Source organism: Punica granatum, chromosome 7 (genome assembly GCF_007655135.1).
Source record: "Punica granatum isolate Tunisia-2019 chromosome 7, ASM765513v2, whole genome shotgun sequence".
NCBI lineage: Eukaryota > Viridiplantae > Streptophyta > Magnoliopsida > Myrtales > Lythraceae > Punica > Punica granatum.
The window spans coordinates 3,681,597-3,709,587 of NC_045133.1; the positions used below are offsets into that span (position 1 = coordinate 3,681,597).

At 41.6% G+C, this 27,991-nt stretch overlaps 6 protein-coding genes across 14 annotated transcripts; 4 read left to right on the forward strand and 2 right to left on the reverse strand.

Moving 5' to 3' along the window:
- The first annotated feature begins 356 nt into the window (after positions 1-356).
- LOC116213059 (zinc-finger homeodomain protein 9-like) lies at positions 357-1,267 on the forward strand. Its single transcript, XM_031547863.1, has one exon. It carries the CDS (start codon positions 461-463, stop codon positions 1,031-1,033), a length of 573 nt encoding a protein of 190 aa, XP_031403723.1. The 5' UTR covers positions 357-460; the 3' UTR covers positions 1,034-1,267.
- A 1,370-nt stretch (positions 1,268-2,637) lies between these two features.
- On the reverse strand, positions 2,638-4,896 carry LOC116213041 (calmodulin). The gene is made up of 4 exons (XM_031547846.1): positions 4,694-4,896; positions 4,102-4,259; positions 3,028-3,108; positions 2,638-2,937 (listed from the first exon to the last, which is right to left on the reverse strand). The coding sequence occupies exons 1-4, from the start codon at positions 4,767-4,769 to the stop codon at positions 2,803-2,805; spliced, it is 450 nt and encodes a 149-aa protein (XP_031403706.1). The 5' UTR covers positions 4,770-4,896; the 3' UTR covers positions 2,638-2,802.
- Positions 4,897-5,991: 1,095 nt separating this feature from the next.
- On the reverse strand, positions 5,992-12,469 carry LOC116214932 (putative 3,4-dihydroxy-2-butanone kinase). Of its 4 annotated transcripts, none has more exons than XM_031550441.1 (20): positions 12,179-12,468; positions 12,010-12,083; positions 11,850-11,913; positions 11,357-11,469; positions 11,061-11,108; positions 10,682-10,753; positions 10,512-10,601; positions 10,070-10,243; positions 9,731-9,814; positions 9,287-9,342; positions 8,569-8,699; positions 8,392-8,493; positions 8,052-8,116; positions 7,763-7,906; positions 7,629-7,672; positions 7,283-7,366; positions 7,094-7,161; positions 6,903-7,015; positions 6,715-6,810; positions 5,992-6,388 (listed from the first exon to the last, which is right to left on the reverse strand). In XM_031550441.1, exons 1-20 carry the CDS (start codon positions 12,216-12,218, stop codon positions 6,263-6,265), a joined length of 1,788 nt encoding a protein of 595 aa, XP_031406301.1. In that variant the 5' UTR covers positions 12,219-12,468; the 3' UTR covers positions 5,992-6,262. The 4 variants fall into 4 exon arrangements, with proteins under 4 accessions (XP_031406301.1, XP_031406302.1, XP_031406299.1 ...); XM_031550442.1 differs by having other exon boundaries at positions 8,401-8,493; positions 12,179-12,467; XM_031550439.1 differs by having other exon boundaries at positions 11,850-12,083; positions 12,179-12,469.
- A 2,186-nt stretch (positions 12,470-14,655) lies between these two features.
- Positions 14,656-19,190, forward strand: LOC116215086 (pentatricopeptide repeat-containing protein At5g16860). Of its 2 annotated transcripts, none has more exons than XM_031550655.1 (2): positions 14,656-17,572; positions 17,725-19,190. In XM_031550655.1, exon 1 carries the CDS (start codon positions 14,786-14,788, stop codon positions 17,381-17,383), a length of 2,598 nt encoding a protein of 865 aa, XP_031406515.1. In that variant the 5' UTR covers positions 14,656-14,785; the 3' UTR covers positions 17,384-17,572; positions 17,725-19,190. The 2 variants fall into 2 exon arrangements, with proteins under 2 accessions (XP_031406515.1, XP_031406516.1); XM_031550656.1 differs by having other exon boundaries at positions 14,656-17,566.
- Positions 19,191-22,191: 3,001 nt separating this feature from the next.
- LOC116212743 lies at positions 22,192-22,886 on the forward strand. The gene has a single exon (XM_031547419.1). The coding sequence runs from the start codon at positions 22,257-22,259 to the stop codon at positions 22,620-22,622; it is 366 nt and encodes a 121-aa protein (XP_031403279.1). The 5' UTR covers positions 22,192-22,256; the 3' UTR covers positions 22,623-22,886.
- Positions 22,887-24,636: 1,750 nt separating this feature from the next.
- LOC116215348 (N-alpha-acetyltransferase 40) lies at positions 24,637-27,587 on the forward strand. 5 transcript variants are annotated; one of them, XR_004158453.1, is made up of 10 exons: positions 24,637-24,667; positions 24,839-25,041; positions 25,126-25,228; positions 25,367-25,446; positions 25,570-25,899; positions 26,173-26,249; positions 26,356-26,511; positions 26,588-26,656; positions 26,981-27,040; positions 27,257-27,587. XR_004158453.1 is itself a non-coding variant. In XM_031551029.1 (9 exons), the coding sequence occupies exons 1-8, from the start codon at positions 24,808-24,810 to the stop codon at positions 26,990-26,992; spliced, it is 948 nt and encodes a 315-aa protein (XP_031406889.1). In that variant the 5' UTR covers positions 24,772-24,807; the 3' UTR covers positions 26,993-27,040; positions 27,257-27,587. The 5 variants fall into 5 exon arrangements, 1 of the variants encoding a protein (XP_031406889.1); XR_004158454.1 differs by lacking the exon at positions 24,637-24,667 and having other exon boundaries at positions 24,765-25,041; positions 26,356-26,386; positions 26,469-26,511; XR_004158452.1 differs by lacking the exon at positions 24,637-24,667 and having other exon boundaries at positions 24,764-25,041.
- Positions 27,588-27,991: the final 404 nt, after the last annotated feature.

Below are 27,991 nucleotides of genomic sequence, written 5' to 3' on the forward strand. Positions count from 1 at the left end.
TCGGTAATATCAATTCTTTTTCTTTTTTTTGCTTTTACTGGTGTAATCACAGGTATCATCAATCTATTAGATGAAATTAATCCCGTTTAAGGGTTGACTTGTTTTGGCGAGTTTCAAATTATTGCACTGCAGATAAAATCCGCTTACTAAAAATTCAGTTTACCGTTGAACTACATTCTCATTATTACTGACTAATATCATTTTGTTTTCTTATATGTTATCCTTATTATTTAGAATTTCAATTTTGCCCTCGACCCTTTCAAAATTCCAATTCTACCCCTGGCTAGGACAATGTGAATAGTCCCATCCTACCACCTCCCATGAGCACCAATCAATATGACTCATCCATCAAACCATCTCCCTTGAGAAAACCTCTCAATATATACCTCCCGACATATACACAAAATAAACTGCAGAAAGAGAGAGAGAGAGAGAGAGAGAGAGAGAGAGAGAGAGAGAGATGGAAGGGGAGAGAGAGGTATACAGAGAGTGCCTTAGAAACCATGCGGCCAGCTTGGGAAGCTATGCCACCGATGGCTGCGGAGAGTTCACACTAGATGACTCCTCCTCCTCCCCTGGCGGCAGCCTCCACTGCGCAGCCTGCGGCTGCCACCGCAACTTCCACCGGAAGGTCACGACGTATGCTGCTGCAGCTGCCAACGAAGGAGGCGGCGGCGGCGGTAGAGGGCTCCTGGTGGCAGCTCCTGGAGCCTTCAGCAGCCGCCGGGGAGACCAGCACCTCGAGTTGGTTGTCACCGCAGCGGAGTCTCCCTCGGAGAGCGACAGGAGCGGCGGGGGAGGCAGCAAGAAGAGGTTTAGGACCAAGTTCACGCCAGAGCAGAAGGAGAAGATGCTCGAGTTTGCAGAGAAGCTCGGGTGGAAGCTGCAGAGGAAGGACCTGGAGGATGAGATCGAGAGGTTCTGCAGGAGCGTTGGGGTGAGCCGGCAGGTGTTCAAGGTGTGGATGCACAACCATAAGAACTCCTCATCCTCCTCCGCTTCCACGGGTAATGCCTCCTCCCTCACCGGGTAGACATATAGATAGACCGAGCCAATCACAGTTCCGTTAGTAGTGTTTACGTAGGCCTCACATTCCTTTCCCGTTCATAGCTAAGATGGTACATATAATGTGACTGGCCTGATCTATTGGACTAACTTCGAGGGCCAAGGATGCCTTGGCAATTGGCTTAATAATGGTTAATTGTTTGTAATTCTTGCCCTTTTGCTATATCAGGAAAAAAGGAGCTAAATGTCCTCTTGCCTTGCCTTTGTGTCCACTTCTGGAATCATTTTCCCCTCTCTCTTCAATCTTGCATGTGTCATTATTCACAATATAAAGGAATCTTCAAAAGGTAAAAGAACATGAAGGCTTCAAAAGCCAAAGTGATGGGCTCGATGAAGGATTAAAAACAACATTATTCCATCCAAAAAAAAAAATGATGGTTCTTGTTATCACAAGAAAGGTTTATGGGATAGTAAAGGATAGAAGATTGTAAATAAAGGGATATGAGAAGTTCATCGATGATAATCGAGTTTGGCACCTCCTAAATTTAAGTGGAGAGCAAGTGTTGCTGCACGAAACCCATTTTCTCGAATTATAATAATCTATATATATAAGGACCATCAATATGTGGGGTTTTGCATATATGGTAGTCTTCTGTTTCATTGCTATTTGGAGGGGACACTGGAATTGGTAAATGATAATAAGGTAAGAGTAATTTCGCTTGATAATTGCGCCAGCCGGCCAAGGAAGTAATTTCCTCTAGTCCGCCTCCGAGTTCCAGTTCGTTTATTAACCAGTGGATTGCTCAAGATGGATTACACATGCTTGATATGAATCCATGTTATCGCGCAAAAAATGGCTTTCAAAATGAAATGCTATAGATTTTATTAAGGTTGAGAAGGGAAAAGGCTTGAAGAAATAGACCGTCCCACTAGAATTATGCATATTTACACAATTAAATTCGACTCTTATTGAAAAACAATTTTTGGTGATTAGGTTCATCAACTCATTCATGATAATCTATAATTAGTGAAACAAATGTGTATTGGGCTTTTTTTCCCCTGATGAGACCACGGGCGTTCACTTTTTACCGAGTCTCGTGATAGTTCAGATAAAGAGCTGAAATCAAATCAAAACGGTCATAATTTAGTAGGGAGGGATCAGGTTTCTTACCTGATACGCAAAGTAAAATGTAAAGGAGAGAATTATCCTACTAAGTTTTAAACATAATTCAATCCTAGATTCAAGATTGATCTAGGTTTAAAACCCGACCATATTCACAATTAACGCTGCATTGTAGCCAAAATGCCAAATAGAATCACATCCAGCCCAGTCATACAGTGGGACGAAATTGAAAACAAAATGCCAAAGATTTTGCTCCTTTTGGTCCAATACTTCGAGGAGAACCCGCATTCAGAAAACAAGATATGATCATTCCCTGTTGCTACCACTGTAGTCTCAGTTTAAACTAAACATTATATGACGCTTACCTGGTGCGGGAATCCACATTCAGTTTACGCTTTCAGTAAAACGGCTAGAATAGTTTTTCCCCATTCCAGCCCCAGGACCATCAGAATATTCTTATCCAACAAGTAAATAGTAAAGAGCAGTAAATAGTAAAGAGACATGAATCCCACTTTTAAGACATACGAGCTCATTGAAAGCAACCGCAGATTAACTGTCAAACAAGCCCGGTAGCATCCGAGCAAATCGAATATTTCCGGAGATCCATAATTTGTAGTTCATTCCAGAGGAACCATAAGAAACTCATAGATACAGACGAATGGATTCCATGGATTTTACTTGGCTAACATCATTCTAACAAATTCCTCATAATTGACCTGGCCATCGCCGTCCATGTCGGCCTCCCGGATCATCTCATCAACCTCCCCATCCGTTAGCTTCTCTCCGAGGTTTGTCATTACATGGCGGAGCTGCATTGATTAGTCAAAAAGATGGACAATTAGTAGTAGATCTATATCGAGGGAAGAGGCAGATAAGTCGAAGGGATAATTTGGGTTTACCTCTGCAGCAGAAATGAAGCCATTTTGATCTTTATCAAAGACCTTGAAAGCTTCCTTGAGTTCCTCTTCTGAATCGGTATCCTTCACAAAGAACAAAAAAGGAAAAAGAAATCAACTCAAGGGGTTCATGTCTGCAGTCCTTTCAAAGATAAGGGTGGACATATACAAATGATGAAATTCCGGTGAAATAAGAATCTATTAGAACCCTTGAACCTTAACAACTGAACCAAAGACAACTATGAGAATCAAACCCAAAACCTATAGGCCTACAAGTTTTATGACAAGCCAACAAGTGCTAAGAGAAGTAGAGGTTTTGTCCTCAACAGAGTTACCGAGTAGCTTACAACTCATACCCACAGAGAAGCACGACGCAAGGTCAACTGTACAAGAGGTTGATATCACGAAGAAATAAAACTGAGATAATTACTTCTTCTATCGGAATAAATCTTGCAGATGGCATGGTGGCACCTTAGCCCTCCATGTCTAAACATTCAATAAAATAGTAACCGACACGGATGACCTACAATTGCTAGCTCAGGACTTAAATATGGGAAAGAACAAATTAAACGCATTTGGTCCTAACAGGCACTATAACAAACAGAAGCCATTTGATACTTATGTGGAATACTCCTTTCCGCTTTGGGTGCATACGACTTGTCAAATAACATTGTAACAAGACATACCATGACTCACTTCCTCTTGCAAACCACCAAAAAAAAAAAAAAGGAACCCATATTTCCATCAAATACCAAGCAGCTTTGCATTCTACTATCTTACGAAAGAACTGTCAAATTCCAAAAATCATATTTCTAAAGGTTTATTTTAAAAAAAAATAATGGCATGCCCGATAAGCCACCAATCATTCTTGACCGTTCATCAGCCATCAAAGCTGCATCCAAAATATTGTATTCCTTCTTGGTCGGAAGGAAGAACATGATTTTGCATAAACTCTTAAGAGATACATAATACACCCCTCAACGTATTGCCTGCAACTTCAGATGCAAACAGCAAGACAAACGCGTAAATTGCTACATACTTCCAGTTCGAAGACAGCGGATGCACAAGGACACTAACCTTCATCTTACGCGCCATCAAATTCAGGAACTCGGGGAAATCAATTGTTCCATTCTGATCAGCATCGACCTCATTGATCATATCGCGGAGTTCAGCTTCCGTAGGATTTTGTCCCAAAGACCTCATCACCGTTCCAAGCTCCTTGGTAGTTATGCAGCCTGCACAAACAAATGCAGATATCAATGGATGGGAAGGAGAAATCCTCAACCGGCATCAACTCGATGGAATGTGAACATGCAGCAACTGTATAAGAACATGAAGCACAAAGTGTGACAGGGAACAGATCTGTCAACAATCACAGGCTCCAAAGAAACAATAAAAGGGAAGTCAAAGAGCACAAGGTCCTATTTTTAATTACAACCGAAGAATGGACTATTTAGCTCTTAAGCCCATAAACCACCGCCTTCAAGAAACATAAGAACCAGCATTCCCTGGCAGACCCAGAAGCTGCTAAATGCTACTAGTTAGAAATGCCGAAAATGTCTGCAAACAAAAGCTTCCGCAAGAGCAGAACCAAAACAGAGCTAACTCGCCAATGGGTGTCTGAAGAACATCAATGCAGCTGAAATGAAGAGAGAGAGAGAGAGAGTACCATCGCCGTCCTTGTCGAAGAGGCTGAAAGCTTCCTTGAACTCCGCGATCTGCTCCTCCGTCAGCTGCTCTGCCATGAAAACGAAGCACAGATAGACACAGAGAGAGATAGGGAGACAGGAGGGGGGAGAGAGAGAGAATGTGTCTGAAATCTTTTGGGCCTTGATTTTGTAGTTTGTTTTTGATTCAGTTCTTGACTTCTGTTTTCTGTTTGCTTTTATTTTTGTTGGGGTGAACTGTTTTCTGTTTGCTCTAAATTGGACGTCAAGATACTTTCGCACAAGTGTCTATGTTTTGGGAAAGTTTCAATTTGCACCCTTGGGTTTATACTATGGACCATTTCACTCCCTATAGTACGAATTTTAACTAATTTATAAGGAGAAAAAAAAAACCAAAACCATGTAGCCGGTTTTTCCAATTTGTTAAACAAAAACATAAAACGCCAAGAAAAAAAAATAAAAGGGTTCGGCTCATTTGGACGCAATCTTTATAAGTCCAACCGTAAAAAAAAAAGGGGCCAATTTTAGTATTTTATTGTTTTATTTTTAAATTTATTTTTTTAAGTTAATTTGATTATCTTAATTTAGTGATGCGATTCCCGCCAAAAATTTCTTTGCTCGTGTTCACATAACCAGTCCAATTGGAACTTGAATTAGATCCCTTAAAGTTGTGCTACGATTTGCATCATTTAGTATATCTTATTTTAACAATATTTTTATTTTTAAAAAAAAATAATCTTAATTAAAGCAGTTCAGTTCAATGAATCGTAATAATATAAATTAAAGATAATAAGTCGTCAATCGAATCTTTTTGGATAAAATTGAATCCAGTTAGAACCGGTTTGAAATATTCATATAATTTTCGTTCAATTCAATTAGGATCGATAGTTCAGTTTGATGTTATTAGTTTTCTTCACAGCCCTCCTCCCCCCTACAATAAGACTGAAACGCAGAAAAGGTTTTGGTAATGGGGCATCTATGTAATTATATTATCGAGAGAGATGCTTTGCAGTTCCAAGTACCAATAAAGAGTTTGTAGAAGAGACAACTTTGTTTTTTGTCGCATCCTTGGTTTTTCTCAAACAGAAATTCGAAAAAGGCACATAGTTTCGGTCCATAAAAGAATGGTTACGTTGTTGAGTACAACTGCCGAGGGGTGGCAATCTTTGACCCACTCCTACAGCACGTGCACGGACCTGGCATTTGACAACGCCGTGCTTGGACCGAGTCCCTACCGTGTCGGCATGTATTTCCATCCGACTTAAAACTGAAGTTCTATGGTTATCGAGCACAAGCCACATGAAACATGTATAAACTCCGCTTGAAAAACTTTATGCCTTACAATCCACTGTCATTATTCTCAGCCCGTTTAGATGTACAAATTATGTTAAAAAGGAAAAATTCAAGCAATCGAGGTTGGGAGGGGAGAAAACTGGCTCTCTCGGCTTTATGCATTTAGAAGATGCATAAGCGGAAAGCAAAATGGTTAGACAAGTACTGGGAACGGTGTACGGAGTCGGACACAAAAAATTTATAGCCTTGGGGTGAAGTAAGTGCATTTTACAGCTCGTTTAGGGTGCTGAGCAATTGTCCTTCACAGCCAAGGCCACTGCTCTGTACCATGAGGCTGCAGCCATCGCACCAGGGTCCGGCGCAGTCGCAAGTGCCTCTTCTGAGACATAGGTCGAACGGCCTGCCTGCAAAACAAGCAGTGTCTCGGTGAGGTATTCATTCAATGGTCATACCAACAGTTCTGGTCCGATCTCAGAGAGACCTTCACAAGCACAAATGAGACGAGTTGATTGAATCAGCCGATCACACCAAAGCCAGGGTGATTGGATTCTGACTTGTAGTCATAAAGAGACTCACAATGCAATCGCGAATTCAAAAGTCAAAGCTTATCCTTAAAGCCTGTTCCGTCAAAATTTACTTTTGATGACAGCACTAAAATGATAATAACAGAGACAAGGAATCTGACCGAAGAGCGGAGTAAAAGCACCAAATTAAAAGATCATATCTCTACCTGTGCCTGCATATGTTGGGTGGATTCTGCTCCTGCCAATGCTGCTTCTGATGAGAGAGCAAAAGCAGCCGACGGATCATCTCCAGCATTCAACCTCTGAAACGGTTATATTTTGTTAATATATATGTGTACGTGTTTAACCTGAAACTCAAACTTCCGTTATATAATTGAAATACAGAATAGATAACCTCTTTCAGGACTTCTGATGCCGGGATAAGAGCATCTAACAGCGTGCGATATCCAGCACTAGCACCTCCATATTTACTGACTGCGGCAATTGCGGCTTCGAGTGCTTCCAGCCCTGAATCAAAATTCTGGTAAAAAATCTCTATGGCTGATGACCTATAATTCAAATGATTCAGCATTGGCATCATCTCACATTCTTTTGCTGTGACTTGGGCACTTGCTTTCAGTTGAGCGTATGCTGCCTTGCAGAATATGAGATATCTGCAAAATACGTAAAAGGGCAAGAACAGAGAGAGAGAGAGAGAGAGAGAGAGATGAGCACAGGCTTAAAATTTACGAGTAAATTAGACTAACATCAAGCATCCATAGGGTGGATGAGTACATTATCCCGCTGGTACCGCCCATTACTCTCTTGATGGACAACCCAATTTCATTTATCGTCTCAGCAGCATCATTCAGTGGATAACTGTGAACAGAGATAGGTGTTACAACTTCACATGCAAAAGTCGATGTTTGGATGCAAGCGCGAAACCAGCGGCAGGTCTACCTCATCTGTAGGTTCAATGCCTATGCTATTGTGATTGGTGACTATTCAAGTCTATCACTAAATATTACCATGGGGTTACTAAAATCAGCGGCACAAGCTTTCTGGAGATGAATGAGCACAATAAAACAGAGCTTCTGTTCTTGAAGATATTGTGGGATAGAACCAGAATATAGGGGCTTACTACTTTTTCATGTCCTCAAGGACTGCCATTGCCCCCTTGTGCATCTGTAAAAGCAGTAAATAGTGCACAACATCAATAATCTAAGTTTGATATGTCACCAAAGGAGATCAATAATAAGAGAGAAATAAACTAACCGTCGATCCACAATCACCATCTCCAACTTTTCCATCCCATTCATTCAAGTCGTCCTTGATATTTATAATTGCATTTGCAGCTGCTTCTATAGCCACCTCCAGTATATGGCCCTCAGGAGTTAATTGTGTTGGGCGACTCAATGACTAATCAAATACGGCAGAAGATGAATTAAAATGCGTGGTGATAATATTTCACAAATGGGAAATCAAAATTGATTTCAGCACATACAAAGAAGATCGCTTGGTTTGGAATGGGATGCGCAGAAAGGAAAAAAATAATTGCACAAACCTCGTCACTCTTTGTTACACGAGATGCTGGCATTGGGATGGGAATCTTTGCAGGTGGGCGATTGCCTGAAAATTAAGAAGCAATAGACTGAAAAAGATATCGAATAATATTTTCATTCTTAACAATAATTGTATGAACTACTAGTAGATTTAGAGTACCATTTCTAGAGTCACATAGTATACAAGTCAAAATAGGAAAAGAGAAGGGGAAAGAATAGCAGCAAATGATTTGTCTATTTCACAATCTGGTGTCATTTTATCATCATAAACAATATGCTTAGGATAACACGGATAAGCAAACATATGGCACACATGAAATGAAATCACGCATTGAAATGTACTTTTAGTACCATCAACAGCAACAGGCCAGTGAGGGGCCTTAGTAGGAGCATCCAATCGTTGCAGAATTGCTTGATCCGACTTCATGACGGTAATTGAGAAACCTGACAACAGTGTAGAGAATGAAATAACTAAAACAGCTCTCCACATGAATGATGTTCTTGTCAGACATAACAAACCTGACATATCAAGGGAAGTCATGAAAGAGCCCGTGTACACTCTGTCAACCGCCAGTCCATGCTCTAGCTGCAGCCTTGGAACTACCTTTCCACATGTGATCATCAACTCCATCATTGGAGTGGCACCTAACCTAAAACAGCAGTAAGGACACCAACAGCTTAAACAACTAACTCTAAGAAAGAGCTCAGATTTTTCAAATAAATGCAAGACAATGGCAAATAAAGATTCTTTAACACTAAAAATATATGAGAAACAGCATCTGCAAGTCAGATATTCCATATGAATCTGACAAGGAAAAGGCAAACACAACCGCGGCCGATTCTGCATCATTAAAGACCTTACTACGTTATTTCCGGCAACCAAATGGCTATTTGACAACTCCAAACAGAGCTTGTAATAATTGCTATCTATGAGCAGTACTGGCAGCACCTATGAGCTGCCTATTAGATTTCTAGGATCAATATAGTCAGTAATTTGCACAATAATCAAGAGTAACTTACAGCAAATAGTTACAATTTCAACAAGTTGTTCTTATTCACTCCTTGTAGGTCATTTGAGGTTCCTATTCTTAAACAATATGCAAGCTCAACAATGAAAAGAAACAATAATTTCTCAATTGCTTAGTATGCATGCATGTCTTTTATAGGAACCTTTCAGTTTCAATGACTTCACCAAGTACATGATCAACTACAGCATCAAGAAGAAACAGTGACCCACCCATTTACCATGACGACCACCCTATTACCCCGTTTAATTGGAACATAACCAGTTTCCTGCAAAAATACATGTGTAGCTTGTCAAGAAACTTATCATTATTAATATTTACAGAGATAAGCTATCCCAAGTAGAAAAAACATCCAAATTAGAATAAGGACTCTAGGCTTTGTCTGATTGAATAGAAGTCTACTAATCACAAACCTAGTACATTATGCTAAGAGATCAACAGTGGAATCAGAATTTTAAGAAGTCAACAGGAAAGTGATTTCCAACACACATTTCTATCCAAGGCATAATTGAGAGATTCAAAGAGAACAGAAGTTGTCATTATGACCAATGTGTAAAATACTTCTAAATGTGCCACATGAAAACCTTTGAATTTCTCTATGAAAACAAAGAACATTGAATTTGTTGATGGTACTAGAATCAGAAATTGGGACATACAGTTGACAGAATTTCTTTAAGAACATGGGAAACTATAATGTCCACAGGCTGAAAGTCGGCCACAGCAGCGCCAGGTTCTCCGTGCTGAAATAAGAAAATCGAAAAATAACAGTATCTCTAATCAGTGAGCCTACTGAAATGAAATGGAGGCGAAATGCTCATGAGAACTAAATCTGCTAGGCCTAGCAATTTGTTCACCAGGAGAAGTAAACTATCTGCTGTATATAAAGTTAGACTGTAACCTTTTCTTTCCTTTGCTAGCTTTGTAAGTGCAGTTGGAACCTGAAGTTGTTTTGAGTACTTAATTATACGAGACAATAGAGACTTAGCACTGCTTACAATTCCCAGACCGAGTTCCATCTTTCCAGGACCCAGACGATCGGAGGTGACTTGCCCAGGTAGAGTACAAACTGATAAAGCAACCCCCATTGTTCCAACCAGTTCAGAAGCACGCTTTGCTTCAGCAGCAACATCAGAAAGAGGAAGACCTGCCTCAGCAGCAGCCCCAGCAATCTGTCATTCAGTTAATAGTCAAACAATTGGAAGAATTTAGCATCACAGCAATCAAAGGGGAGGGAGGGAAATAAAAAGAAGAAGAAAGCAATGAGGGATTAATCTAACAATAACTCGTTCAATATAGTGGTACATCTTACAAGTCTTTATTAAGTTTGAGGTACAAAATACACGGGGAAGTGTACACTGAATTTGTGTTAGTACTCAGTGGCATATGGCTGAATTTTAATGGGAAGACAAGGTATGAGGGGAGACTGACAAAGAATACCTTATTTACAAGAATTGTCCCTGCTAGCCCTCTTCGTCCAACAATACCTCGACGAGGAGGTAAAGCACAATCATCTCCAACAATGACAGTCTGCAAGTACAAAGATCACTTCAAGAACTTCGTTTGACTTACGAGTAATGATATTCAGAAAAGAGCAAAACAGAACATACTTCTACTTTATAGCCTTCTGATTTAGCTTGCTCAGCAGCCAGACCAAAGTATAAACGATCACCTGTGTAATTCTGCAAGTGCAAAAATAAGAACACTACCAATTCGAAAACAGAAACACAATGCCAAGGATGAACTCCCAAACTTTTAACCTACAAACAAAAAAATACAATTGAAGCCATGCATGATTAGCACATTGCAGCCATTGCCAAGCACTGATTAGCAAATGAAACACAATCTCGATTTCGATGAGTTTCCATGAGGCTCTAAAACAACATCAAAATTCAAACAAAAATATGAAATCTCAATAGCCAGAAACACTTGAAGCAACTACTGACTAATAAATGTGACACGTTAATCCTAATAGGTCGGGAGAATTACCGTAACAATAAGAAGGCACCCCATAGGACCGGTAACAGCTCGTATGCCCTATCATTGATAACAATGGTGTAAAAAAAAATAAAAAATCAACGTCATATCAAGACGTAAACGAGTATGATATTGTGGAAATACAAAAAGGTCATACCCATTCCAATAAAGAGGGAGAAATGCAAAATAACTTGATATATAATAAAACACTACTCGGGTATTGTGAGTCGACGGTCCCCTGATTCAGTGCAAAATAAGAGGAGCAAACATATAATCGAGTAGGAGCAACAGGGTTTGCGGAAAGGTACCGCTAGAATAGAATCAACAGGTGGAGAAGCAAAAATATCTCCACATATTGCTGCAGTAAGCATTCCCTCACCGACATAACCAGCTTGGGCAGGTTCATGTCCACTCCCACCTCCTATAGTATGAATAGATTACACGCTCGCTAGCTTATTCTTGTACTTCATTAATTTAACCAGAAGCACCACAAACGAACAACAGACAAGATCTGACATATAAATTTCCACTCGAAGCAACACCGGAGTCACTTGCGTAAGGACATTTTGGAATTGTTATAGTAGGTTTCACATTATGCATGTTCATGAGTGACGTAAAGGCAAACTAAAACAACCACAGATTTCATGTGATTGTGAAAATATCCATCCAATTCAAAGATAATTGGCAGAAGTTTGGAGAACTAAAAACAGACACAGAGCGTTTGATCATGCAAATGCAACATCACTACTAAAAAACATAGCATCAATTCGAGAAGGCAGAAAATGCAGTTCGAATGCTAACCTGATATCACTGCTACTTTACTATAATCGCCGCCTGCGGCATCAGCGCGCAGGACAACTTTCACCTGACCAATAGTGAGAGAGAAGGATGCATCAGAGCAGATAAAAACTACTCCATGCACAGGACAGAAAGGCCAAATAACATATAAGCCGTAATCAACCTCGGGAAAGCCGTCCAGATACTGCAACCCCGGATATGTCTCCATCAGGCCTTCGATGTACTCGGTCACTGCATCTGCGGCAAAACAAACTCAGCAATCGTGCTTGAATTCGGCCGATATCACGGGAATTTACCGAACCAATTGCATGGAGGAAATGCAGGGAGCTTACTGTTTGGGTCGTTGATGAGCTTCTTCGCCTCGAAAGCCATTGCCGATCGGAGAGCGATCGAAGCCCTAGCGGCGGAGGATCAAACCGTAGGAGCAGCAGCAGGAAGCAGTGAGGGCGGGCGGGCGGTCGGAGAGGGAGGGGGAAATGAAAATGAGAGGAGAGTGGTTGAAATTTTAGGTGGTGGGTCTCTACTTATACGGAGGAGAGAGGAAACGGATTTCGCCGGGAGTCCATCTGCTGGAGAAGAGGAGCTGAATTGCTTATGATATGATGGTCGGAGCAAGAAAGAAAGAAAGAAAGAAAGAAAACAACTGTTTATTTATTTATTAATTTATTTATAATTTTATGTCCAGTCCAAGAAAGTCTTCCTTTCTTCAATTTTCCCCATTTGTGGTAATTTTCTAGTTCTGTTTGTTTTTTTTTTTTTGTCAAAACGTTCCCTATCGCAGTCAAATTTGGAAGACATCGCGCCCGACGACCTCGACTGAGGCATGTGATGGGCCCAAACCAAGCCAATGAAAGAGTTGGCCGGCAATGGCACTTCTGATTTTAGCAATCCCATTAGAACGGATGGCTTGATCCAATATTGAAAATCGAGAAAGATAGGAGGCTTTTCACTAGATTTGTATTTCGAAATAATTAGGGTCTACTATAGGGTGTGTTTGGTTCACATGAATGAGATTTTCATTACAGATTTATTACATACGTAATATATTTTCTCTATTTGTTTTGACCAGTAATCGTAATCACAATTATAGATAGATTTTTTTATCCTAATAGACCCCCCACTTCATTGTACCTAATAGGTGTTATGCATAAGTGCTAGAAACGAAATTGCTAAAACTATCCTTCAAATTTTCCAAACTTACCACCCATCTTCCTTCGTTGTCGCCCCTTTCGCTGTTCGCCGGACTTCCATCTCCAGAGAAACAAAGATACCTAATCTAATGCTCTCGAGCCGACCGAATTAGATCCGACGTCGATGAGGCCCAATTTGACCTCACCAGGCTAGATCAGAGTCGAAGCCTCCCTAAGGTTTTGATCCCTCTCACCAGCACAACTCCGAAGCCACGACCAAGGGTCCGGACCCCATGGTCGGGTTTACGCTGGGGTCACAAACCCTGCCATGGGGCTTGCGAGCCCTGGGTTTGTCGAACCAAGGCTCGAGCTAGAGAGAGAGCCTGGTTTAAGCTCTCTCTAGCCCTGAGCCCTAATTTGACGAACCTAGGGCCCGCAAGCCCAATGGCAGGGTTCGCAACCCTAGTGTAAGACCCGGCCTTGGGCTCGGACCCCTGACCGTGGCTTGGAAGCCTTTGGTTTGTCGGAGCTCAAGAGGAAGAAGTTGAACACTTCTTCGTCTTTTTTATTTTTATTTTTTTAATTGTTTTTAATTTTTTAGTTTTTATTTTTTAATAAATAAAATTTTAATATTTGTTGGGGACATTTTCTTCTTTATACAGGAAGGATAATTCCATACTTTTATCCTAAACCTCTCTATTAATTTTCACAAACCGCCATTTTGAATTGTAATTCTTATCTCCTCTATTACATTTAACCAAACAAGTAAGTTCATATGAAATCTTTATTTTCTTTACATATTAGTTCACATTCAATTCCATTCATGGCTTATTCCATTATCGTGAAACAAACGTAGCAAAGCTAATTAATTGGCTAGTATTTGGGCGACGGTGACCGGGAATCTCACTTGATTTGTTGGGCTTGAGTAGATCTCGATTGCAATCCCATGGTTGTATTGTATCTCACTAAAACCCAGTTTAAGAAGATATCTTTGTCGATACCCTGGACCATCCTTGTTATGTCTCAATCCAATTCATTACCTCTGAGCATCCGCAAATGACAGAGCTTAACAAGGATCGCTACGACAGTCATTGTGCAAGACGGGGAGAAGAGCAGGAGGACATGAGCTCCGAATATAGTCGGAAGAGGGAATGAACTGCGGAGAAAACAAAAGGCGCCATGCACATGATGGATGAACTAGAGTCATTGACATGCTCGAAATAGTGAGTGCGAAAGCCCTCGAGAGTGCTGCCGGATCCGCTTCGCCGAATTTTCAATGACATACAGGAGAAAGTCTTAGAAAGAGAAATTTAACGAAACCTTTGATATTTTACTTGACCTAATACTTTTAACGTCATTTATGCACTGCCTGTTATGGATATTTTCCCAATTATGAGCATCACTCTTATGACAACATGGTTATAATATTTTTTTAAAAAAAGAGATATAAGTAAAAGCTCAACAACGACGGAGATTCACGGATATAAGATAACCGGCCACGTCAGCGTGCTCCGTAGGGGACGAGATGGAAAATGTGACAGAAGGACTAATTTGTCAAGATATTTCAAACGGCGATATCAATTTGTGTAATAAAAACCTTCTAGGGATGAATTTAGTAGTGACCTATTTTTCCGGACCAAATTGTACGTTTTGTCTGAATAAATCAATTAAAGGTACCATCGCATCCCATCTCCGCGCGTAAACACGGAGCAATCCTTTCATCCTTTCTCATGACTTCCCATCACCGGCCGCAATCCATTCCGCCGCCACGGCCTCCGCCTCCGCCTCCGTCGCAGCCGCAGTAGTAGCATGCTCGGTCCCGTCCTCCGCGTGTCCCGAAAGCAGCATTGTCTCCTGCTCCACTGGTCCACTGGCAGAGCTCCCATCTCGTCCTTCTCCAACGCAGAGCCAACCGCCTCTCCTCCTCTTATCACTGTTCAACACCTGCAAGAATGCAGCTCTCTCCTCCGGGCGAAGCTCCTCCACCAGCAAGTACTCGTCCAAGGCCTCACCCACCTGTCCACTCGCATCATTGGCGCGTACATAACCTCCGACGCCCCAGCCCACGCCCTCTGCCTCCTCAAGCGGACCCTCCCCTGCGACTTCTCCGTCTTCTGGTGGAACATGCTGATCCGCCGGAGCGTCCACTTGGGTTTGAACGGCGACGTCCTGGGCTTATTCAGGGACATGATGAGGCTAGGGTGGCAACCCGACCACTACACCTTCCCTTTCGTTGTCAAGGCCTGCGGAGACCTACCCTCTCTCCGAGCCGGGGCCTCTGTCCACGGCCTTGCGTGTGGGCTCGGGTTCGACTCCAACGTGTTCGTCTCCAACTCGATGGTGGCCATGTACGGTCGGTGCGGGGAGTTGGATACCGCAAAGAAAATGTTTGACGAAATGCTTGCTAGAGGGATCACTGATGTTGTCTCATGGAACTCGATCGTGGCAGCCTACATACAGGCGGGCGATGCTGTGAAAGCAATCGATCTGTTTGATCGGATGGTGAAGAGGATGATGAGCGATTTCAGCATTCGCCCTGATGTGATTAGCCTTGCGAACATTCTGCCTGCTATAGCTTCTGTGGGGTCCTCTGAGAGGGGGAAGCAGGTCCACTGTTATGCAATTCGGAGTGGGTTGTTTAAGAATGTCTTCGTGGGGAATGCGTTGTTGGACATGTATGCAAAGTGCGCGATGTTAAAGGAAGCAAATCGCGTGTTTGAGCAAATGAGAGTTAAGGATGTAGTCTCTTGGAATGCTATGGTAACGGGGTACTCCCAAGTAGGAAGGTTTAATGATGCTCTCAGTTTGTTCGAGAAGATGGAGGAACAAAACATTGAGCTTGATGTTGTCACATGGACTGCTGTAATTGCAGGTTATGCCCAGAGAGGACATGGCTACGAAGCCCTTGATGTATTCCGGAGAATGCAGCTGTCTAGATCAGAGCCAAACGTGATCACTTTTGTTTCTCTACTCTCGGGTTGTGCTTCAGCGGGGGCATTAATTAATGGAAAGGAGATTCACTGCTATGCAATCAAGCGCATCTTGAATCACCATAATGGGGAGCATGGAGACGATATTATGGTCCTCAATGCTCTGATTGACATGTATGCGAAGTGCAAGAGCACCGCAACTGCCCGCTTCATGTTTGACTTGGTGCCACCAAAGAACCGGGATGTAGTTATGTGGACCGCCATGATTGGTGGGTATGCACAACATGGGGATGCCAACCATGCTCTTGAGCTTTTCTCCGAGTTGGTTAAAAAAAATTACTACTTGAAGCCCAATGCTTTCACAATGTCCTGTGCACTGATGGCCTGCTCCCGATTGGCCACATTAAGATTTGGGAAGGAAATACATGCTTACATGGTGAGAAATCAATATAGGTCTGTAGTCCACGTGAATAACTGTCTCATGGACATGTACTGCAAATCTGCCGATATTAGTTCTGCTAGAATTGTATTTGATCACATGAGGGAGAGGAATGATGTCTCTTGGACTACCCTCATGACCTGCTATGGGATGCATGGCCGAGGAGAGGAAGCTCTTTGGGTCTTTGAAGAGATGAAGAAGGCAGGTTTGGTCTTTGATGGAGTCACCTTTATTGTGGTCCTATATGCTTGTAGCCACTCGGGGTTGGTCGACCAAGGGATGGAAATCTTCAATGCCATGGAGAAGGACTTTGGGGTAGTTCCCAGAGTTGAGCATTATGCCTCCATGGTCGATCTGTTGGGCCGATCAGGTCGACTAGGTGAGGCCATGAAGCTCATTAAGAACATGCCTCTGGAGCCAACCTTGATTGTGTGGGTTGCACTGCTCAGCGCTTGTAGGGTCCACGGAAATGTTGAGTTTGGGGAGTATGCAGCGAACAAACTTTTGGAATTGGGGTGTGAAAACGACGGGTCTTATACTCTGCTCTCGAATATATACGCAAATGCCCGACGCTGGAAAGATGTGGCCCGCATAAGGTCTCTGATGAGGCATACGGGAATTAAGAAGAGACCAGGTTGCAGTTGGGTCCAGGGAAAGAAGGGGACTGTGAGCTTTTTTGTGGGAGATCGGACTCACCCACGGTCTGAAGAGATATGCAATCTTCTTGCTGATCTGATCGAAAGGATTAGAGCCATCGGGTATGTCCCACAGACGAGCTTTGCCCTCCATGACGTGGATGATGAGGAGAAAGGTGATCTTCTCTCAGAACACAGTGAGAAGCTTGCTCTCGCTTATGGGATCTTAACTTCAGCTCCTGGGGTGCCAATACGGATCACGAAGAATTTACGGGTCTGCGGTGACTGTCACAGTGCCTTTACCTATATATCGATCATAGTCGATCACGAGATCATAGTAAGAGATTCGAGCCGTTTCCATCATTTCAAGAAGGGGTCCTGCTCCTGCAGAGGGTATTGGTGAATTTGGTGCTAGAACATCACCTGCAGAGGGTATTAGTCGATCACGATATCATAGTAAGAGATTCGAGCCGTTTCTATCATTTCAAGAAGGGGTCCTGCTCCTGCAGAGGGTATTGGTGAATTTGGTGCTAGAACATCACCAGCTGTTGAATGATGGCCCTGGTTGTGATGAAGACAACACTCGGTAAATGTAAAGACAGATTCATATGCTGAACCCTGTTCTTTTCATCGTCAAATCTTTAGTCATTCTAAAGAAGAAGACAAGATTTTTGCATCTCATATAGATTTATCCCCTTACTCCTCTGGTCCTCGAAATTTATCAGTGTCAACTGTTACATGCAGGTGTTAAAAGTCTTGGCAGGTTATTAATGCAAATGCGAAGGTTAGATTCTGAGCTGGGACATTACACGGAAATATTGAGAGGGCACGGTTCTTCGCTGCAGATCCTTGTGTTATATGCATCATGATCTAGTCGCTTTAGTTACGTGATTGTAAAAGTAAAGCCACTGGTTTGTGTCTGTTCTGATGCACGAGGAGCCAGAGCAGACTGGAACATTGTTCGCCTCCAAAAAAGGGAAGGTGGTTTTGGGGTTTGACTGCTTTTGGAATGGAATGAAGCTAATGTCATGTGATATATATATTTGGCCTTTTGTTCAGCAAAGCCGGACCTCCATGGATAGCTTGGACCCTGCTTATCTTATTAAGAAGAGAAGTTTCTGGTCACTCTCGGCTCACAGCCGCTGCTCTTATGCTTTGAGATGACATATAAAGCATGGGATGGATCAGGAGATGACATGTTTCTGGTCTGAGAACAAGCTGACCGCATTATAAAGCATGATCTGGTTCCATCCTAGCATTCCGAAGCATAGCTTTATTGCTTGGACGAACTCCCTACTCAGGAGAGAATAGTAGTTTCGAGTGCTCCGCGTTGCTACTAGTGAAAATAAGAATCCTGTTTTTCTGCCGCAATTTTGCTAAACAAGTAAGGAGCAAGTTCGATGCTTAATGGTTATTCAAGAGAAGTTACTGACGGGTTTACTGAATTCGGTTGGGGTGTGAAATATATGAAGGGAAGGTCTGTCCAAAGCTCTTTTCTACAAACTGGCTTGGCAAGCTCGTCTTGATCTCATTTGGAAAGCTGGAAACGGGGAATCATTCTGATGCTATACCCTGATGCTGAGAGGAACTTGACTGGTGTCAAAAGTACAGTAAGGAACAGATTGTTGGATTCTAAATACATCTGCAGAAAGCTGGTCCAAAGCAAACGGAAGATGCTAGTTTGTTTTATGCTGTTCGTAATTCGTTCATTGATGTGGCGTGATTCTGCTGTTGATAAGGTCCTGCTCATTGGGATTTAATCTAATGCTACACCGGCTATAATTGCCCGAGTTGAGCGATGTTGTGTGGAATCTAACAAGCTTCATCATAAGAGGAAAAGGGGTTACGGACATACCCATTCTGCGATATCAGTGGTTTGAGGAAAACATAGATGCTGTAGTGGTGAAGGATCAGCTCGAAAAGATTAACCACTTTGAAGCATTTAGCAGAAATCGTTTTGAGCCTCACTCAAGTCAATGGGCCGAACAGAACAAGCTCGAGAACTTGGATCTTATTTATATATTAGCTGACATCGATTCAGTTAGCATTCATATGTGAAATATACTTGTTAGTAAAGGCTCTTGTTCGAGGCGGGAAGATGCAACGAACGATAAGGTACATTGTGTTCTTTTCGACATCCGTCTGTAGTTGAATTATAACAGAAGTTGAAAGGCAGATATTTCCAATAATTTAACATTGAAGGTCTATAACTAACAGAATCTTTTGTGATTGAAGAATATCTCAAAATACACCGTATGAATTGATCTGCCTCAAAAAGTATATGAGATGTACAAAATCCCTAAGGCCAAACACGAGCCAAACGCACATTGAAAGATCTGTACACGTTAAGTAAATTTTAATACAATATCTAATACAATATCTATATAAACCGAAAGCATTTCGGAAGTTTTCGTGGAGAGTAAATTCGCCTTATGAATTGATCTATCTCAAAATGTCTATGAGATGTACAAAATCCCTAAGGCCCAACACAAGCCAGACGCACACTGAATGATCCATACACGTTAAGTAAATTTTAATACAATATCTAATTAAATATCTATATAAGCTGAAAGTATTTGGGAAGTTCTACGTTCGTTTTTCATACTCTCGAGTTTCTTTTATTTTTAGAAACTACGAATAAATTAATGTAAATACATACATTCCTTAACCATGAAGTATGTAATAATAATATATATATTTATTTAGTTGTGAAGTAAATAATAATAATAATAATAATGAAAAATAATATCATACATCACAGTTTGAAAACAAGTATTACAGTACATCATATTTCGAAAAATTAACATGGTGCATCACGAAAATTTTAAAAATTTTCACCATGCATTATTTCCGTCAACTGATGGACGGAAAGCTGACATGGCACGTTATTTGGACAAACGGTGCTAATGTGACCGTGCTTACTCTGCATCTGAGTCCCGTCTGGCCATGAAAATATGATGCACTCTGAAAATTATTTTCAAACTGTGATGCACGATGTCATTTTTTTATTTTAATATTTGTTTGTTAACTTATTTCCTAAAACGGAAAGACACTAACAACTATATACAAACTGTCATGTCCTGAATAATTTTGTTTCTGTTTCTCTTCCATTTTTTGTAATAATTTGCTGCTCGATCATGAGACATGACCTCCATCATTGGCCGAGCCACAAAACTTCATGCGGTGTGTTTCCCTTGTTCGGGTCAGGACCGCATTAACGCAATCATCAAACTCACAGAGCTCTTATAAGGGTTTCCACATCGTTTTTGTCAACACAGAGTTCAAATAGACGAATGCTCAACTCTAGAGAAGGACCTAATTTTCTCGACGGTGAGTTTAATTAAGTCGATTACTGTCAATGAAACTCCAACTTGGACCAAACTCTCTCGGCTATCTCTTCTTCTTCTTCTTCTTCCTCTTTCTTCTTTTTATTGTTTTCTTCGATCTCCTGCCGACCCCCTCCGTCCTTTTCGTCTCCTTGCTCTTTTTTTTTTTTTTTTAAATCTCCATTAAGATTTTAAAACATATGAAATGAAAAATTGTATTTTGATTATTTTAATTTTAATTTTAATTTATTCCTTTTGATTTTCTGTTGATGTTTTCAGAATTTACTGTTAACTTTTTCATATATATTTAACTTTTTTATATTTAAAATAAAAAAAATAAATAAAGAGTTATATAGCACTTTTCCACCATTTTGGTCTGGAGAGCAACCTTGTTCCGACTCGATCGATTCAGTCGCACCTCAGCCCTTATCCAGCCAGCCCGGTTCAAGGTACCTCCTTTTTTCTTTTTCCTTTTTAACCATCTTCTTTATCTTTTTTTTTGCCAATAATGAAATGCATGCTATCTATGAAGTTAGGGGATGATGTAAGTTTGCCTGCCACGTTCGATGCGATTTTGAGATGTATAAAGATAGTTTGCGAAAAGAAAAATGAATAGGGGCAAGAGGCTGATGAGTTATTGTAAATTATGGATAGGGACGAATTGAGCCCCGAGAGCAGCAGTTCATAGGCTGGATAAAATGAAAACGTCGCCTAATTTTATCTTGCGCAATCAATGTTCATGAGTTCGAATTTTGTCACCGTTATAATGTAACTTGTAGATATGACAATCTATCAGAAAATTTTGGAAAGTTGTTTTCTATTCAAATGACTCACATTTCTCAAAGGATATCCTTAACGAAGGAGAGAGTTTAAGAACAAAACGACTGTAATCAATTACCAAACACAACAATGTTACGTTTTTTATTTTACATATTTGCTGAAATTCACGTTCCAGTGCTAATTTCTCCCGAGATCTAACAATTCTCATGCCAAACACCCCCTAATAATTAATCAATCAACCGATTGATATCAATTAGGGGTGTGCACGGATACCGGGTATACTAGGAATCGGTTGGAACCTACCATTTAGGATAGGGTCCGGGTAGCTTGTATTGAAAATAGGGTAGGGTCCGAGTATTAAAATTAGGAATCAGTAAAAACAAGTTCCGGTTCTGATTCCTACATATAAGGTATCCATAATCGGAACCGGAACGGATACTTGGACCAAATAATAATTTACATAGTTGTATTCAGATATATTTATCCCTTTTAGTTTATCGTATTCCCCTCTCCGTCTCTCTTTTCTCTTGGTGGAAGCTTTGCATTCCTTATCGTCGGCAGTTTTGGTCTGACGATGATAGGTTCATCATTGGTGAGGCCTAATTATATTACAAATGTTTAGTTTTGTAGATAGATTGATAAGACATATTACTTTTTGTTGTAAATGTATTGTGGATTTAATCTAAATCTATGTCGACATTCTGTTATGCATAATTACTGAATATAGATGAGATATTTTCGATTTTATTTAGCGAGACAAAAAAATTTACAGGTTCCAACAGGGTACCCGAAACTTGTGGGATAATACAGGTTTCGGGTAGGTTCCGGTTCCATGACTCAACATGGTAAGGTTCGGTTCCAAAATCTTGGAACCTGTTCTTTATAGGGCAGGGTCCAGATATCGTGATAAAAACAGGGTACTCGGAACCGAACACCTCTAATATCAATCAATCGATCGATTAACATAGGAGAGCAGACCCAAAGTCAAACCACGGGCCATGAAAAGTCTCAAACTCAAGCCTGGCGGCCCAAAAAAGCCCAACCAACCGCTTTGTGATGAGCCCAAATCGATCCTTCTGGAGGCGGCGGTGGGCCGACTAAGAAGACGGCCGGAGAGTTTTCTTCTTCCAGTCATCCGCCCGCTCACAGAGGTCCGTCCACCACTCGGCAATGTCGGATCCCTACGAGAGAGCGAAGGGAGGGAGGCTGTCCTTCAAGGGAGGGGCCCTCGCCACCCGCGGCAAGTCCATCGACAAGAAGAACAAGAAGAAGAAGCACAAGAAGCCGGCCGAGGACCATGGCGGCGATCCCGATAACCCCGCCGCCGCCCCTGACGGTGAGGTCGACGTCGACGCCAGCGGCGGCGGAGATGGGCAGGGGATCTACACGATCGATGCGGCGAAGAAGATGAAGTACGAGGAGCTGTTCCCGGTGGAGACGAAGAAGTTCGGGTACGACCCCAAGCTCAAGGCCCAGTCAGTCGAGGACGCGCTCGACGACCGCGTGAAGAAGAAGGCCGACCGCTACTGTAAATAGCTCTCTCCCGCCCTGATTCTTATTCCTTCTTCCTGCTGCGGGCTGGAAAACCTAGAACGGTCAGTTTGATTGATATTCTGTAGCAGTACTTAGATGTATGACTATGACATTGGAGAAAGCATGTATGTCACTTCCATGGCGATTTCTGTACAAACGAAGGGGGTGATTTCCTCTGCCTATTCAGCTGTTGGCATCAGGGGAAACCTCGAAATTGCTAATTTTCCAGAAAAGATTAGTATTTCATGGATCTGAATTTTGGGTGAACCGGAACGGTGTTCGTTTGCGGAGTCTCTGTTTCTGTTAAAGTCGAAATTGCTAGTTAGTTGCTGATGTTCGTTTGCGGAATCTCTGTTTACATTAGAGTCGAGATTGCTAGTTAGTTGCGATGTTCATTCCCGGAATCTCTGTCTATTTTACGGCCGAGAACTCGAGATTGGTAGTTAGTTGAGATGTTCGTTCGCGGAATCTCTGTTTATGTTAGGGTTGAGAACTCGAGATTGCTAGTTAGTTGCTTCTGCTACATGATTAGCTGTTAGTGTTGAGGAGGGAAGTAATATCTCGAAGAAAGAAGCTCTGGGAAACTAGGAAGATTGATGCAATACTATAGTCGGGATTGCTTATTGCCAAATTATCGTCGATTGGAATGTTGTGTGGGGCTTCAGTTCGAAGGCAGATTCGCAACGGATACTTGTGTGGAAATCGAATGAAATGATTCAATGGGCATGAAGAATGCTTTCTTCCTCTTGGTTCTTGAAGACTGCATTTCTCAGTGGGAGGTTTATATCCTGCAAGGTTTGATTTGACCGCCATCGATATTGCTTTGGATGAATCCGGTGTTCTTATTAGGATCTCCTGAAAGCTGAAGATTGGATAGGCAAATGAATTTGCAGATCCATGTGCACGAGTAACTCCGAATAGTGGTTCAAATTTTCCGGTTGAGAGTCGAGGGGCAATCTAAAGCGAATGAATTCTTAGTTTCGTTAATAAGCATTCGATTAGATTCGTCCTGATTAAATAATTGATCTCATACGTACTTTGTCAAAGCAAATTTCCTGAACCCTCCCATTATAAATCAGCATGGTATATGGTGAGGCTAATAGGTGGGTTTTAGCCATTGAACAAGCTCGTGACTCTTTGGAACTTCACGGGCCGTTTGGATTCAGAGTTAAAGTTACTTTGATTTTGATTTTGATTTTGATTTTGATTGTGGAAAAAGACAAATAAGATGTAGTTATAAATTTGACTTGGAAAACGTGTGTTTTTGTTGTGTAGTGTGTTGAGTTAAAGTTAAAGTTAAAATCAAATTTCGGGAAAATAAACGGGGCCTCAGCATCTGATCATGGACATGAGGAGAAGTGATTCAATATGTGTAGCAAGAGAGTCCTTGGTATCACTGATACACGGCTAGCATCTCTCTTGGTCTCATGGAGATATCTTGAAGTTGAAGAGAGAATTTTTGGCAAGGTACAACCGGGATCGTGGTGAAACCATCGTGTGAATTCCGCTTCCCTTCTAGTATTGGAAAACCAAGGTCATAAGTCGATGCCATGGTGATTAAGACTCGGAAATAATCTACTGTCGAGCTGTAGTTTGCTCTGGTGACCTAATTCACCTAACAGATGCACTCATATGTAGCGAACAACCGCATCTGTCTGTTCGGTTTCTCCAGATGCAGGTAATGGTCTTAAAAACATCGATATGTTCAGTACACAAGTCCAGGCCGAGAGGATGCCGGTTCTTGCAGCATTTTAAGTTGGCTATACGACTACAACTGTTACCCATCACCAAGCTCGACCAATCCTTTCCAAAGTTAACATCTGCAGAAGCCTTCACCGGCATAATCTGCATATAACCACCATCCAATCCAGGGTCCCTTATCTGATCATATCAACACATATGATCTCGACATACCGGCCAGTTACGCTGATACAAGGTCCATTTGGGGTTGGATATTTGCTAACATTTTTTGACTTCAGAAGAAATTCCGACCCGTAACCATAACCCCCTCTTGGGTTTCGGACCTGGATCAATGAGTTTAGCATCAGGTACGAACCTATTGGCCTAGAAGTAAAGGGTAGGAAATGGGGAAGTCATGCACGATATAGAAGTTTGTTCAATGAGGATCGAGTTATGTCACCAGAATCGAACCTGAAACTGATGCAAACCCGAATTGCAAAAGCCCAAAATGCCCTTTCTAATAATTCTCTCCATTTTAGTGGACCAGCTGCCCGACGGGACCCAAGCCCACGGTCCTCCTCTGGGACATAGACATAGAAGCTCGATCGCAGGGAACGGTTCATCCGTGGGGGAGGAGGGCTTGCTGCGGAGTCGACGGTCATTTACGGTTTCGGTGATGGATCCCAAGAGGCCGAGCTCAGACGGCGGCGGCAACCGAGGGAAGAAGCTCAAGCGCAGGGAGGTAGGTGAGCACGAGACAATTTGAATTCTGAACTGAGGCTTCGGCATTTAGATAGGCATACTGATGAAGTGCGAATCATCGCAGGTACTGGAGAAGAAGAAGGCGGTGGATGAGCTGATCGGAGCGGCTTATTCCGACGGCGACCCTCTCGCTTCTTTCCCTGACTTCCGCCGTTACAGTAAAGATGGTACTTCCTCGTTCTGGCAGTAACACGTTGTTCCTCTGTCCTGTTCTGCTCTGATCTGCTTTTGCTATTGGGTTGTGCTTTGACAATTCATTTGAAAGGGAGGGAAGGAAAAAAGTATCGTTCTTTGATGATTCTCAGGTCTATCTGTGTGCTTGGAATCTGGGCACGGGAGTCACCTCTCGTCTTCGGTTAAGCAGTACATACAAAACATACTCAAGGTAGCAGAAGCCGCACTTGCTTTATCGTTTCAGAAATTTAATAGTGGACGGTTTTTCTTTCCGAATGTTGTCTTGGAACTGAATCTTCCAGTGGCGTTTGTTATTTGGAGTGTATACATTTAGATGAACATGGAGGGGCCATATGGACCAGAATGGCCCGAAGAGGAGAAGGTGAAGCGCCGGGAAACGGTTGCTCCTGAAGCCCTTTATTTATTTGTGCATGAGACCACCAACGAAGGTGTGAACGTGGTGCCACTGGCATCAGATGATAAAGCTGTTACCAAGAAAACTGCAGGACAGATGGGTTCTTTGATTGGTTTTGTCCACTACCGGTTTATTGTGGAGGAGGAACTACCCGTCCTCTATGTCTACGAGCTACAGCTTGAACCTCGTGCTCAAGGAAAGGGACTGGGGAAATTCTTAATGCAACTGGTTGAGCTAATTGCTCGCAAGGTGCCAAACCTTTTCTTCTTTGGCTTTTAAAACAATTCATTGATATCTCAACTTGAGCTCATAAAATAGTTAGTACATGGACAAGTTTGTGGAAATACATTTGGCTCCTAATAAATACAGTACTCATATCTGTGAGCATCTTGCACTGGTTATAGTTTCCTTGCCAAAGATGATCTTGCTTCGATTTTCTGCCGTTGACTTCCAATGTCACTCCTATGTAAGAAACTCATCGGGCATGAAATCTTTTACGATCGCATTCTTTGTGTGTTCTAGAATCGCATGGGTGCTGTGATGCTAACTGTTCAAAAAGCAAATGTGCCGGCTCTGAATTTCTACACAAATAGATTGAGGTAAATTCTATCTTGAAATTCTCTAATTGATTTTTTTGACTGACGAGGTTCCATGGTTATAATCACGACTCTTGTTTAAAAATTTTTGAGCCTCCCTTGTGACCAGAGAAAAGAAAAAAATTGAAGCTGTAGATCAGGTGGTGTTTTTTCTTTCTCCCAATATGTCCATCCTTTTCATTCGGTGTTTGATAATTAATGAATGTTCCTGCTCTTTTGCAGATATGTTGTTTCAGCTATATCTCCATCAAGAGTAGATCTAGTGGTACCATTTTAAACTATGAAGTCATTCAAGTCCCCATGTTCTTTTCAACATCTCTCACATACTTCATCTGTGACAGCTATTGGCTGAAAAGAGCTATGAAATTCTCTGCAAAGCATTTGATCCTGAAGCAAAAGTTATACTGGAGGTACAATCAAATCTCAAAATATTCTTATCACAAACATAAGTTGTTCATTAAGTCAGTGCTGATGTTAAGCACTAGAACTGACTCGAACATTAGATATTGTGCCACATCTTTAACGTGCAAAGAACATTTGCGACTGTAGATGAAAGTTTTCCACTTGATTTTGTTTTTCGTAGATTGTGGTTACCCTAATAATGATAAGACCATGAAATTAATTTGTCTTCTGGAGAGTTTCCCTTTGGAGGGCTTTACCTTTATTCCCTCTCCATTGAGTTCGTCTAGTAGGGAAGAACATAACTGATGGTTGTGATAACTTCTTTGCTTTAGGATGGTTGTTGAGGTGACACTGATGATTCTGTGATCAGCTCCAAATGCTATATATCTGAGGTTTGTCTGCCGCTGTTTTTTCTAATGTTTTCTGTCATTTATGTGAAATGAAATGACATGATGATTACTAGTAGAATAATTGCTCCGGTGGTTGGGGCTTGATCTAGTCGTCAGTGTTTTCTTTACCTGTAAGATGTGTCTGGAGGAGCTATATTAATGTGTAATGTCTCGCATTTCTCTGAGTAGGCTGATTCTGTCCACATGAAACACTGGCAGGTTTATGTTTTGGCATCGTGATAACAGAGGCTATCAGAGGACATCACCGACAAGAGCATATTGCTGAAGGTTCAGTGTGCTTTGATCTCAAAGAGTTCAAATGTTTGATGATACATTCATCATCCTCGTTTCACAAGCTAAAAAGGCTTCTATTCAAGTTGTAGTTTTAGATTTTAGTTGACACTGAACATGTTAGATTTATCAGTTCTGACTCCTTATTGTTTAACTTTCCTCTTATTTAAATAGTCGATACGGGGGGTGATTCTTGATTATTCTGAACAGTTATAATAGTGCACTTAATATCTAAGTTACGTCTTTCACTTTGTCGTCATTGCAATTGCAGCAAGTTGTTTTATTTTGCTTTTAAGAATCCGATGAGCCCGTAGTTGATGTTCAGTGTGCCTTTGGAAGAGAAAGGAGCTAAACAATCCTATTAATATATCGCAGGATCGTGTTTATCTGCTACTTACTCCATTATTTGTTCTTGTTCTGCATAGAATATTACAGTAAAAAAAAAGACCCATGCCACTAGGAAGTTGTTCTTCGCACTCAAGGTTAATGTTCTATTGGCTGATTTGTTTAGCACGATGGTGGCAAGTTGCCGAATTAAGAAATGAATTATTAGTTACAGATAGCTTATAGGTGTTGGTTATTGGGAGGTTCTGGACTACTCGAGGACTTGGCACTTCAGAGCAGTTAAAAGGTCAAGATTGAGTAGTATTCATCAAGCCGTTG

Bases quoted from the DNA above. Each gene is read 5' to 3' on its own strand.
- LOC116213041 (XM_031547846.1), bottom strand. From the start codon at position 4,769: ATGGCAGAGCAGCTGACGGAGGAGCAGATCGCGGAGTTCAAGGAAGCT. The intron at 4,260-4,693 runs GTACTCTCTCTC...TTGTTTGTGCAG, and splicing joins CTTCGACAAGGACGGCGATG to GCTGCATAACTACCAAGGAG. The intron at 2,938-3,027 runs GTAAACCCAAAT...TAATCAATGCAG, and splicing joins GCTTCATTTCTGCTGCAGAG to CTCCGCCATGTAATGACAAA.
- LOC116215086 (XM_031550655.1), top strand. From the start codon at position 14,786: ATGCTCGGTCCCGTCCTCCGCGTGTCCCGAAAGCAGCATTGTCTCCTG.
- LOC116212743 (XM_031547419.1), top strand. From the start codon at position 22,257: ATGTCGGATCCCTACGAGAGAGCGAAGGGAGGGAGGCTGTCCTTCAAG.
- LOC116215348 (XM_031551029.1), top strand. From the start codon at position 24,808: ATGCCCTTTCTAATAATTCTCTCCATTTTAGTGGACCAGCTGCCCGAC. The intron at 25,229-25,366 runs GTACTTCCTCGT...GATGATTCTCAG, and splicing joins CCGCCGTTACAGTAAAGATG to GTCTATCTGTGTGCTTGGAA. The intron at 26,250-26,468 runs GTAAATTCTATC...GCTCTTTTGCAG, and splicing joins TTCTACACAAATAGATTGAG to ATATGTTGTTTCAGCTATAT.
- LOC116214932 (XM_031550439.1), bottom strand. From the start codon at position 12,218: ATGGCTTTCGAGGCGAAGAAGCTCATCAACGACCCAAACA. The intron at 12,084-12,178 runs GTAAGCTCCCTG...GTTTTGCCGCAG, and splicing joins GCTCATCAACGACCCAAACA to ATGCAGTGACCGAGTACATC. The intron at 7,162-7,282 runs GTACTCATCCAC...CGTATTTTGCAG, and splicing joins GGCGGTACCAGCGGGATAAT to ATATCTCATATTCTGCAAGG.
- LOC116213059 (XM_031547863.1), top strand. From the start codon at position 461: ATGGAAGGGGAGAGAGAGGTATACAGAGAGTGCCTTAGAAACCATGCG.